At 42.3% G+C, this 12,851-nt stretch overlaps 1 protein-coding gene across 1 annotated transcript in view; it reads left to right on the top strand.

The window, feature by feature from the left end:
* Positions 1–360: 360 nt before the first annotated feature.
* The window catches only part of TRIM50 (tripartite motif containing 50), a 34,433-nt gene continuing 21,942 nt past the window's right edge, over positions 361–12,851 (top strand). Inside the window, exons 1-2 of the mRNA XM_077299450.1 lie at positions 361–777; positions 2,776–2,871. Of these exons, the coding sequence (XP_077155565.1) occupies positions 373–777; positions 2,776–2,871 (501 nt within the window). The 5' untranslated portion in view covers positions 361–372. The remainder of the gene's footprint in view (positions 778–2,775; positions 2,872–12,851) is intronic.

The raw sequence follows: 12,851 nt of genomic DNA, 5'->3' as shown, positions 1-12,851 counted from the left end.
GTCCATGAGGTCATCAGGGTGGGCGTCACTGTGGGTGGATCCATGAGGTCATCAGGGTGGGCGTCACTGTGGGTGGATCCATGAGGTCATCAGGGTGGGCGTCATCTTGGATATCAGCACATGGCATGCTGATACAGGAAATGGCAGCCATCTTTAGTGTCTCACTTTGATCTGAGAAAACTTATGTAAGGTTAAACAATACACGTTATGGGTCACTTCTCTCAACCTCTTATGTCTTGAGGTTAATTAAGTATTTGATCTTATGGCTCTCCTCAACAGCTCTATATTTCTTTTAACTGTACCATTTCATAATTACTTTTAGAAAGTAAAATTGTGATTGTGATGATCTCCAACAGGTCTTTAGTAAGAACAATGGCTTGTAATATAAGGCTCCCGGTACTGGAAAATCAGTTGACATGTCCAATCTGCCTGGAGATATTTAAGGATCCTGTCATGTTGCAGTGTGGTCACTCCTACTGCAAAGACTGCCTATGGGGACTGATGAAGGACCCGCACACCCAACTCTTGTGTCCTGTGTGTCGGCAAGAAGTGGATTACAGCTCCTCTCCCCCTAATGTTACACTGAAGCATCTTATTGAGACCTTGAAAATACTGAGTGAAGACCAAGCAGTAACAGAGACATGTCCCCATCATAATAACCCTCTGTGCTTATACTGTGAACAAGACCAAGAAGTCATCTGTGGCCTTTGTGGAACTATTGGAGACCACCGTCAACACCCTATCAAACCACTTACCAGTGTGTATAGCAGAATGAAGGTAAGTGTGACATTTTATGACTTCTTACATGTAGTAATATCTATTTAAAGGGGTTGGCCTGTCATAACTGGTGACATATACATACACAGTCATTGCTGAGGGTTGCATAGCTGAGAACCACACAATCACTACGGAGAGGGGTCTGGCGACTGTTTGAATAGACTGATGGTCCTGCATGTTAACCACCATTCATTGTCAATGGGACTGACATAGACACTCACACAATAGATGGAGCTGTGCAGATGTGGGACCATTGCTTCATTCAAACAGGGGAATCCAGTGTCCAATTTATTGGGGTCATAGGATCCCTAGCAATGGCAATGTGATAAAGGTGCTGCCCCACTATAAAAACTTAAGATTTTTTTTTTTCTAAAGTTTTGGTAATATTGAAATCTCATGAAATTTCAAAAGACTTGACAAGAAGTTCACTCCCGAGCCTGTTTTCACCTTTCTGACCAGACTTTATGTGATAATAACTCTGGAACGCTTCAATGTATCCCAAAGATTCCGATTTTCGCGACGTATTGTATTTCATGTTAGTGGCAAATTTAGGACGATATTTTTTGTGTTTATTTGTGAAAATATTGGAATTTCCACTTTTTAATTTCCATGCCCTTAAACAAAATAGTTATATCACACAAAATAGTTAATAAATAACATTTACCACATGTCTACTTTACATCAGCATCATTTTTAATAAGACAAGGCAGCTTTATTCTTCGGGTCAGTACAATTACAGCAATACCACATTTATATCATTTTTTTTGTTTTTAAACAATAAAAACAATTTTATACAGAAAATAATTGTTTTTACGTTGCTATATTTGGAAAGTAATAACTTTTTTACTTCTCCACTGATGGAGCCTTATTGTGCCTTGCTTTTTGCGGGACAAAATTACATTTTCAGCTACAAACTTTTTATTTACAATTGACTTTTTAATTGTGTTTTATTCCACTTTTTGTTTTCAAATAATTGTATTTTTTTTTTACATAGGTATATTTATTTATTGGTTAATTTTAAAAAAATATTTTTACATTATTTGTCAACTTTTTTTAAAAATGTTTTACTTAGTCCCTCTGTGGGGCATTAACTTTTATTAGTCTGATCGCTGGTATAATGCATTGCAATGCACCAGCTTGACATGCTGCAGATCTAAAACTTTCCTTTATTCTCAATTTATGCTACAGGAATTTTTTTATCCTGCATGTGCTTGAAATTTCTTCAAAACTTATGCCCAACCTCTTGCACTGTAAAATGCAGGAGATATTCGTTAGGTGGGAATGTGCGATCAAGCGATTGTCTCAATCAATGTGTCTTCACCTGTCTGTCTGCCTAATAATATTACAATTTGTGTACAGTTTAATCCTAATTTTTATATGCAAATTGCCTCTTCAGAGAGAAAGAGGACTTGAACTCTATAGCATCACCTGATGATAGTAGTGCTACTACCAACAGGTGGCGCTATAGAGTTCAAGTCCTCTTTCTCTCTGAAGAGGTAATTTGCATATAAAATTTCCCAGAGGAGCATTGCACGGCGAATAAGCCTCCTTACCTTGACAAGCCAGAGCTGGTATGTCACTCTCTACAAGGAGAAACCTTACCCCTTAGACCTCAACCTAATTTTAATAATTCTTATAAAATACAAGTATTTTATGATTTAGGTTTTATTACCATTTTTTTCACGCCATTGGCGTATACATGCTCCATTTTTTCACAATGGTAGACATGGCCCTGTACCTACTTTATTGAGATGGTGTTGCTGCCATTAATAGCTATATGAGTTGATTAATAAGCAGGAATCTATATTTTAAACATTTAGATCACTGACCTTTTGGGATACCACAACAGTTCATTAGCATTTGTTAGCTTCGACATCATGACATCTGCCCAGAAAATCACTCTCTCCTCACATTGTTATGACGGTATTTTTTTTTTTTTCCAGTTCCATGACATTTATTACTCTACATTATACATTATTCTGTTGTGATACTTTACAGGAAGAAGTGTCTGCACTGATGACTGAACTACAGAAAGAGAGACAAGGTCTGGAGGAACATATAAGCAAACTTACCAACAACAAGACCCGAATTTTAGTGAGTGTGATGACTGGTTTGACCTAGTAGAAGTTAAGTCATCCTAATAAAAGAATGAATTGTCTGGTTTGGACAGCCCCCTCTTGTTCAAATAGTCTGCTGACAATGTGCAGAACACAAAGTGGACGCCGGTTTGGGAAAGTGTAAAGGTACCGTCACATTAAGCGACGCTGCAGCGATACAGACAACAATGCCGATCGCTGCAGCGTCGCTGTTTCGTCGTTGTGTGGTCGCTGGAGAGCTGTCATACAGATAGCTCTCCAGCGACCAACGATGCCGAAGTCCCCGGGTAACCAGGGTAAACATCGGGTTACTAAGCGCAGGGCCGCGCTTCGTAACCCGATGTTTACCCTGGTTACCAGTGTAAATGTAAAAAAAAACAAACACTACATACTTACATTCCGGTGTCTGTCGGGTCCCCCGGCATCCGCTTCCCTGCACTGTGTAAGCGCCGGCCCTAAAGCAGAGCGGTGACGTCACCGCTGTGCTCTGCTTTACGGCCGGCCGGCGCTGACACAGTGCAGGGAAGCTGACGCTGGGGGACCCGACAGACACCGGAATGTAAGTATGTAGTGTTTGGTTTTTTTTTACATTTACAATGGTAACCAGGGTAAATATCGGGTTACTAAGCGTGGCCCTGCGCTTAGTAACCCGATGTTTACCCTGGTTACCAGTGAAGACATCGCTGAATCCGCGTCACACACACCGATCCAGCGATGTCAGCGGGTGATCCAGCGATGAAATAAGGTGCTGGCCTTCTAGCTCCGACCAACGATGTCACAGCAGGATCCTGATCGCTGCTGCGTGTCAAACACAACGATATCGCTATCCAGGACGCTGCAACGTCACGGATCGCTATCGTTATCGTTGTTAAGTTGTTCAGTGTGAAGGTACCTTAAGTGTTCCATTTCTCTGCAGTATCACCAAAGAGTAGTTAGGTATTACACATTTACCATAAGTCCATTGACTGTCCATGTAGTACAGGACAGGTCCTCCACAACAAAAACACACTCTTGGTCACTGTTCTCCACTGTGGCAGAAATGAGGAACATGAACAAAAAACCCAACTGAAACAAGTAAACGATTGCTTGTCATCTGACCTCTGGGACCCTTGCTGGTACTGAGAATGAATGAGCTTCTTCTCAGTTTTTTATATACACAGGACTTAGTACTTACTACGACCAGTGCAGATCTGTTCAGGTGAATGGGGCCAGCTGCAGTTCCCAGCACAGCTGGGTGGCCGGTACACCTCAGTGACGGGGATGCAGGAGTCAGACCCACAAGGAATATTACCGTATTTTTCAGACTGTTAGATGCATCGGACCATAAGACACCCCGCGGTGAGCGGAGTCACAGGGGGTGTTTGGTGGTCCGGCGATGATATGACTTGGACTGGTGCGCAGGTGCTCGGTGGTGGTGCTGCCCGAATCCCAGTCTGGTGCTGCAGGTATGGCAGTGCTTGGTGGTGCGGGGCTACGGCGACATTTTGTGAAAGCCTGGAGGCCCTTCACTTCTATTGCCTCGATGCTGTAGCCTCTGGGAAAATGCCCGCCGGCGGCGGCGCATGTGCAGATTGAGATCTCGGAGCCGAGATCTCAATCTGCGCATGTGCCACTTCTGGCGGCCATTTACCCGGAGGTCAGATTGGTTCCCCAGGCGCAGATTGAGATCTCGTCCCGAGATCTTGGGAGACAAGATCTCGGAGCTGAGATCTCAATCTGCGCATGCGTCGCCTTCGGCGGCCATTTTCCCGGAGGTCACAGCATCGAGGCAATAGAAGTGTGGGGGCTCCGGACTTTCATAAAATGTCGCCGGAGCAGCCCCGCACCACCAAACCTGCCGCACCGGGCTGGGATGGGAGCAAGATCATTGCCCTGCAGCGTCGGACCACCGGAAGAATCGTCCGACACCTGCTGCCACCACACTAACTGTAAGTATATTCCGACTAAAAGACTGTTTTCCCCCCAAATTCCCCCCCAAAAAATTTTTGGGTAAAAAAGTGCATCTTATAGTCAGAAAAATACGGTAAGTGAATGCAAATCTTAGCTGTGTACCATTATTGAGATAAGAATAACCTGTGTTGTGTATCCGCTTTTTGGGCTCCCCTGGTGGTTGCTGGTGGTACTGGTGACTTGTTTGCCTTTGCTGCTTCTGTTCACCTGCTTCCATCAGTGTTTGGGAGTTTCCTATTTAGCCTTGCTCTCCAGTCATTTCCTTGCCGGTCATCATTGTAACCAGAGCCTTTGGTTGCATGTTCCTGCTACTAGTCTGCTGATCAGCTAAGTGGACTTTGTCCTTTTGTTTTTGTATCTTTTGTCCAGTTTGCAGTTTTTGTAATTCTCTGTAGCTGGAAGCTCTTGCGGGCTGAAATTGCCACTCCTGTGTCATGAGTTGACACAGGAGTCTTAAAGTAATTTCAGGATGGTTTTTGAAAGGGTTTTCAGTTGACCGTGAAGTCCTCTTTTGTATCCTTCTGCTATCTAGTAAGTGGACCTCTCTTTGCTAAATCTACTTTCATACTGTGTATGTTTTTTCCTCTTAATTCACCGTTATTACATGTGGGGGGCTGCTATCATCTTTTGGGGTATTTCCCTAGAGGTAAGCCAGGTCTGTTTCTTCCTCTACCAGGTGTAGTTAGTCCTCCGGCTGGCGCGTGGCATCTAGGAAGTCGTAGGTATGCTCCCTGGCCACTATTAGTTGTGTGGTAGATTTAGCTCACGGTCAACTTGAGTTTCCATCTCCCGAGAGCTCGTTCGTTATTTATATGTTTCTTACGTTCCCTTGCCATTGGGAACCATGACAAACCTGTGTGTGGCTATATACCCTACACTGCGCGCGGCTGAATACTAACTAGACAAAGAGCTATTCCTTTGAAACCCCTTAAACCTGTTAACATTTGTCATGATTTCCCAAAGGGGGAAAATGGTGAAAGTTGCTGCTGTTGAAATCCAACTTGCCTGAACGTTCATTCCCAACACCTAGCATTGCGGTAGAGCCAGGTCAGAGTTGCCAGATTCGTCAGGCAGACATTTATTTAATGTGTATGGCCACCTTAAAAGATGCTACAAGCGATTGACACCTACATGGCACCTTTTTTTGGTGCTGCATGATGTGAATTATTGTATTGTACTGCAGATACTGTTAATACTTTGTCTTCTTAGGACATGACACCTGAATGACTGATAAGTTTATAGATTTTTTTATTTATATTGAAATTTTCCATTTCCCAATTTCTTTTTGTTTACCACAATTCGATGTTTGTACTAGTACAGCATGAGCTCATTGTGTGCTTTCTAAAATGTACATAATCACACTCCACATGGTGATTAGGATTCAGTCACTGTGAATCACTGAGGCAAGTGCCCTTGTGGCTTGTCCTTCATAGGTTTTTTAGATAACACTGTTTTGGTACGTTACAGAGACGGACATACCATTGATGCAACCTGGGCATCAACACAGGGGCCCTAGATGCAATGGAGACCATTTTTAATTGCAAAGCAGGTGGAATTGTGCATTATGATCAACTATTGAACTGCAAAGGGCCCATATGTTGTTCTTAAGGGACCCTCTTTTATCCATGTCTGCCAGTGGTACATTAGCAGTGGTCCTACCCAAGAGTGACCCTCCCCTTTGTAGGCCCAAGAATATAGGGCAGTGTTCCCCAACTCCGGTCCTCAAGAGCCACCAACAAGTCGTGTTTTCAGGATTTACTTAGTATTGCCCAGGTGATAATTGCATTACCTGGAAAGGCAATAATGCCATCACCTGTGCAATACTAAGGAAATCCTGAAAACAGGACCTGTTGGTGGCTCTTGAGGACCGGAGTTGGGGAGCACTGCTATAGGGTAACCAGCAAATCCATCCCTCATGCCCTCTACAACCTGAGCTGATTTAGTTCTTATATTTGTGGATGTAGTTTACATACATTTTTTGTTTTCATAGATGTGTTCGTAATGGCCTACTCCATACTCGATAACGAGATAAACATGCAGGCTCAGCTGAGCATGTTAATAGTGAGTGGTAAAAACAGAGGTCAATACTAACAGCTATTACATGTGTATGCACACCAAGGCCAGGACAAGATAATTATGGTGCCTTAGGAAGATGAATCCGTTGGCTCCTCCACCCCTTCCCCGATGAACCCTCAACACCCAAGCAAAAGAATGGGTCAGAGACTAAAGTAAAAAGGAGCCCTAACATACACCCCTCCCCCTCTGATGTGTCAGGTAACGAGCTCTGACGACCACTTCCACTAGAATTGTTACGTCTTTCACCAAATTTATATAATCAAAAGTAGGCTCAACAGGGAATGTGTTTTTCAAAGTATATATATATATATATATATATATATATATATATATATATATATATATATATATATATATAAATAAATCATTCAATGTTTGGGAATCATTTACTCAATACCAGGGACAAATAGTGATTTCATCCTATATTTTATATGACAGATACGGAAACTAATGTAACTTAACTATAATGGGGGGCAATTGGTTTTAATTAAGGTTTCCAGAATTTAGTGGATACTCTAATGAAAAACTAAACAGATCCCATTATAGATAAAGGGATACTTATGATGATTTTTACATCCATCATTCAACAAATACAGGACTCAACAAAGCTGATGGTGGTTCTGGTGCCCTATTCCTTTGCTGATGGAGGTTTTGGGGCCATGTTCATGTACTGATGGTGATTCTTTTTTTCCTGTTCTGATGGTTGTTCTGGTGATGTTTTCATTTAGTGATGGTGGTTCTGGTGCTGTATTCATCACCAGAACAATCATAAGTACATGAATATGAAGCGAAAATCATCATCATCAGTACATAAATAGAATACCAGAGCCATCAATAGTACATAAATACAGCACAAGAACTATAATAAGTTAATAAATAGGTCACAAGAACCACAATCAGTACATAAGTGAGTTACCAAAACCTCAATCAGTTCATGGATACATAACAAGAACCACCGTCGGTAAACAAATACAACACCAGTACCGTCATCAGTACATGTATACATCACCAGAACCACCATCACTACATAACCAAGTGTAATAATTATAGGGGATAACTCAGGAGACTCTTTGCGTGGAACAAGACAACTACAGGACACAGTTTTATAAGTGGTAAAGTCTATATTATCACACGGTGATTCAAACAGGTGCACAGAGAAACTCAAGTCCACAACACTTGGTGCAAATAATAAACGCAGCTTAGCAGTCTTCAGAGGAAAATGTAATCAAGCAGAAAGTCTATGAAGCACAGTTATTCTTGAGGATACTTGACACGAATAAATCCTTGTCTTAGTCCAGATACAGATAGATATGCTTATAGGCAGTTCAAATCATATCTTAGCTCAACCAGGGAGGCCTGGTTAATAGTCTCAGGTTAATGCAAGGCAGCAGCAGCTTACATGTCCAGCAAATGCAGATGAAGAAAACACGAGCCGCAGATGAAGGAGGATTACTGGAAACTTGTGTATGCAGCAGGAACTCAGAGCAGAGTAGCAGGATCACCACACAGGTTCACATGAGCAGGTGTATAGCCAGGGAGTAATCCGAGGTCAGGAGCTGGAAGCAAGGCAGAATACTCTAGCACAGACTGAAGGCTGGGGTGGAGTTTTATAGCAGGAAGACACAGTGCACATGAGACCAAAGACGCCATCTTGGAAGAGGGCAGTAATGCACAAAAGGTAAAAACTGTTCAGAGTCCTGACACCAAGCTTAGTACAATCAATTGTAATATGAAGTCAGACCCATATACATTTGAATCTGAATAACCTACAACTCCTAATATGTCCTTATTCTTAACAATGGTAAGGAGATGATGGGAGTTGTTGTTATCATACTATGGACCATATAGGAACTCCAGCACTGAAGAAACGTAGTCAGTATCAAAAAGTTACCATTTACATCCAGGTACTTTATAGGTGACATCTTCTCGGATTGTTCATTTCTTTCACGTCGTCTCCATCTTGTCCTGACGCCATGATGACTTTTCACATCCACAGCTCTTCTCTCCAGATTCCCTCTTCCCGGTCTTCATCACATCCTGGCATAGTGCTCTTAAAAATAAGAATGTCACTATAATGCCCTCTGCATAAAAAAATTCTGTACATGCTATGCCCTAAATAAACCTCCTAAGATATATGGCTTCCACACTGTCCGCCATTAATAATCAATAATCACCACAGTCTGCCATTATAAGCTATGACCACCCCGATGTCTGCCATAATTAGATATAACCGCCACACTGTACACCCTTATGAACCATAGTCAATACCATGGCCGACCACTATCCACCGTTTTCCCTTAACGGGAACCTGTTAGCAGGATTGTGCACAGTAACCTACAGACACTGTCAGGTCGGAGCCATTATACTAATTAAAATGATACCTTGATTGATGAAATCCGTCTTTTGGTTTTTTTTTAATCTTTTTCTGTTTTTAGTTAATGATATGCTCGTGCTCCAGGGCGGCCTGGAGGGGAGTTCTTTATGTGGTGCTCTGCTCGGGTATTCATAATGCAGACTGCTGATCGGTCACTGATCCCTCAGCGACCTGCCCCCTAGTTTGCACAATGAATACCTGTGCATACTGAAGAAAAAAAAAAACTTCTGCAGGCAGGTGCCAGTCGTGGCACCTGCGCTGCAGCATAATCTCATGTTTAATGTGTAGATACTACATGTAGTTGAGCTTTTCCTGAGGTGTATAAAGAATAAAAAAGCAATTTTAAAATGTCTGCGCAGTAGCAGCTATCTGTGTACATAGCTGTGATCTGATAGCTGCTATGGTGCAGACGCTGGCGGCACCATCTTGGTAGAGAAGAAAAAAATGTCCTCCTCCAAGATGGCGCTGCCCATGCCTGTGCAGTAGCAGCTCTCGGCACCTGCCTGTGGAACGTTTTTTTATTCTTCAGTATGTACAGGTATTCATTATGCAAACTAGGGGGCAGGTGGCTGAGGGATCAGTGACCTGTCAGCAGTCTGCATTATGAATACCTAATCAGAGCACCACATGCAGACCCCCCACCACACAACCCGCCCCAGAGTATGAGCATATCATTAACTAAAAACGCAAAAGTAAAGATAAAAAACAACCGCAAGACGGATTTCATCAACCAAGGTACCATTTTAATCAGTATGACGGCGTCAAACTGACACTGTATTTTACTGTGCTCAATCCTTCTGACAGGTTCCCTTTAAAATCTTAAGATCTCCACACTGTTTCCCACCAGGCTAACCTCTCTTCACACTGTGTCCCCATTTCATGCTGCCACCTCTCCATATCATTCTGTAACCCCTCTTCACACCATGTTCTCATACTGCCCACCACGTTGTCCTCTCTAAACTGTACCTCCTTCTTACACTGCGCCCTTACACGATGAGCCGATAGTCACCGCAGCAGCCCAATGATATATTCAACCGCCCCCATTATACACTATGATGTACATCACAACCCACCATACAGTATAATGTCCACCACAGCCCACCTATACAATATGGACACCACAGTCCCTCTATACAGTATGATGTTCACCATAGCCCCCTTTACAGTATGTCTCCACAGACTCCAGTATAAAGTCCCCCACAATCCCCTATACATTATGATGCCCCAACATATATGGTATGATGTCCCCTACATCTCCCAGTATAATGTTCCCCATAGTATTCTATATAATATGTCACCGTCACCCTCAACCCCTCTTGTTACATTCCCACAGCCAACCCCTCGTATGTTCCCACAGCCAGCCCCATGTATGTCCCCTCAGCCAGTACCACACACAGTGAGGAAAATAAGTATTGACACACCGCCGATTTTGCAAGTTTTCCAACCTATAATAAATGGAGAGGTCTGTAATTTTTTTATCGCAGATGCACTTCAACTGTAAGCAACAGAATATTTTAAAAATCCAGAAAATCACATTGTATGATTTTTACATAATTCATTTGCATTTTATTGCATAAAATAAGTTTTTGATGCAATAGAAAAACAGGCATAATATTTGATACAGAAAACTTTGTTTGCAATTACAGAGGTCAGAAGTTTTTTGTAGTTCTTGATCAAGTTTGCACACACTGCGCAGGGATTTTGGCCCACTCCTCCTTTCAGGTTTTGGGACTGTCGCTGGGCAACATTGAGTTTCAGCTCAACTCCCTCCAAAGATTTTCTATTGGGTTCAGCTCTGGAGACTGGCTAGGCAGCTCCAGAACCTTGAAATGCTTCTTACAGAGCCACTCCTTAGTTGCCCTGGCTGTGTTTTTCAGGTCATTGTCATGGTGGAAGACACAGCCACGACCCATCTTCAATGCTCTTACTGAGGGAAGGAGGTTGTTGGCCAAAATCTTGTGGTACATGACCCCATCCATCCTCCCTTCAATATGGTGCAGTCATCATGTCCCATTTGCGGAAAAGTACCCCCAAAGTATGCTGTCTCCCTTACCATGCTTCACAGTTGGTACCATCCATCCTCCCTTTAATATTTAAACAAATTTAAATTTTAGAGAAAGATAACACAATTAAACACAGAATGCAGTTTTAAAATGAAAGCCTTTATTATTAAGGGAAAAAAATCCAAACCTACAGGGACCTGTGTGAAAAAGTGATTGCCTCCTAAACCTAACAACTGGTTGGGCACCCTTAGCAGCGACAATTGCAATCAAGCATTTGCGATAACTGGCAATGAGTCTTTTACAGTGCTCTGGAGGAATTTTGGCCCACTCATCTTTCAAGAATTGTAATTCAGCCACATTGGAGGGTTTCCGAGCATGAACCACCTTTTTAAGGTCATGCCACAGCATCTCAATCGGATGAAGGTCAGGACTTTGACTAGGCCACTCCAAAGTCTTAATTTTGTTTTTCTTAAGCCATTCAGAGGTGGACTTGCTGGTGTATTTTTATCATTGTTCTGCTGCATAACCCAAGTGCGCTTCAGCTTGAGGTCAAGAACAGATGGCCATACATTTGCCTTCAGGATTTTTTGGTAGACAGCATAATTCATGGTTCCATTTACCACAGCAATTCTTCCAGGTCCTGAAGCAGCACAACAGCCCTAGACCATCACACTACCACTACCATATTTTACTGTTGTTATAATGTTCCTTTTCTGAAATGCTGTTACGTCTATGCCAGATGTAATAGGGCATACACCTTCCAAAAAGTTCAACTTTTGTCTCACCAGTCCCCAGGGTATTCTCACAAAAGTCTTGGGGATTATCAAGATGTTTTCTGGCAAAACTGAGATGAGCCTTTATGTTCTTATTGCTCAGAAGTAGTTTTCGTCTTGGAACTCTGCCATGCAAGCAATGTTTTCCCAGTCTCTTTCTTATAGTGGAGTCATGAACACTGAACCATAACTGAGGCAAGTGAGGCCTGCAGTTGTTTGGATGTTTTTGTGGGGTCTTTTGTGACCTCTTGGATGAGTCGTTGCTACACTCTTGGGGTACTTTTCGTCGGCTAGAAAGGTTCACCACATTTCCTTGTTTTTGCCATTTGTGGCTAATGGCTCTCACTATGGTTCGCTGGAGACCCAAAGCTTTAGAAATGGCTTTATAACCATTTCCAGACTGATAGATCTCAATTACTTTGTTTCTCATTTGTTTGGATCGCAGCATGATGTCTAGCTTTTGAGGGTCTTTTGGTTTACTTCACTTTGTCAGGCAGGTCCTATTTAAATGATTTCTTGATTGAGAACTGGTGTGGTAGTAATTAGGCCTGGGTGTGCCTAGGGAATTTGAACTCAGCTTCCCCAAGATGTGATAAACCACAGTTAATTTATGTTTTCAGGGGAGGGGCAATCACTTTTTCATACAGGGCCCTGTAGGTTTGTATTTTTTTCCCTTATTAAAGACCTTAATATAAAACCTGCATTTTGTGTTATTTTTGTCCATTATTTAAATTTGGTGATCTGAAACATTTAAATTTGACAAACATGCAAAAGAATAGGAAAACGGGAAAGAGGGGGCAAA

Source organism: Ranitomeya variabilis, chromosome 3 (genome assembly GCF_051348905.1).
Source record: "Ranitomeya variabilis isolate aRanVar5 chromosome 3, aRanVar5.hap1, whole genome shotgun sequence".
Taxonomy (NCBI): domain Eukaryota; kingdom Metazoa; phylum Chordata; class Amphibia; order Anura; family Dendrobatidae; genus Ranitomeya; species Ranitomeya variabilis.
This window is presented reverse-complemented; position numbering and strand designations above follow the sequence as displayed.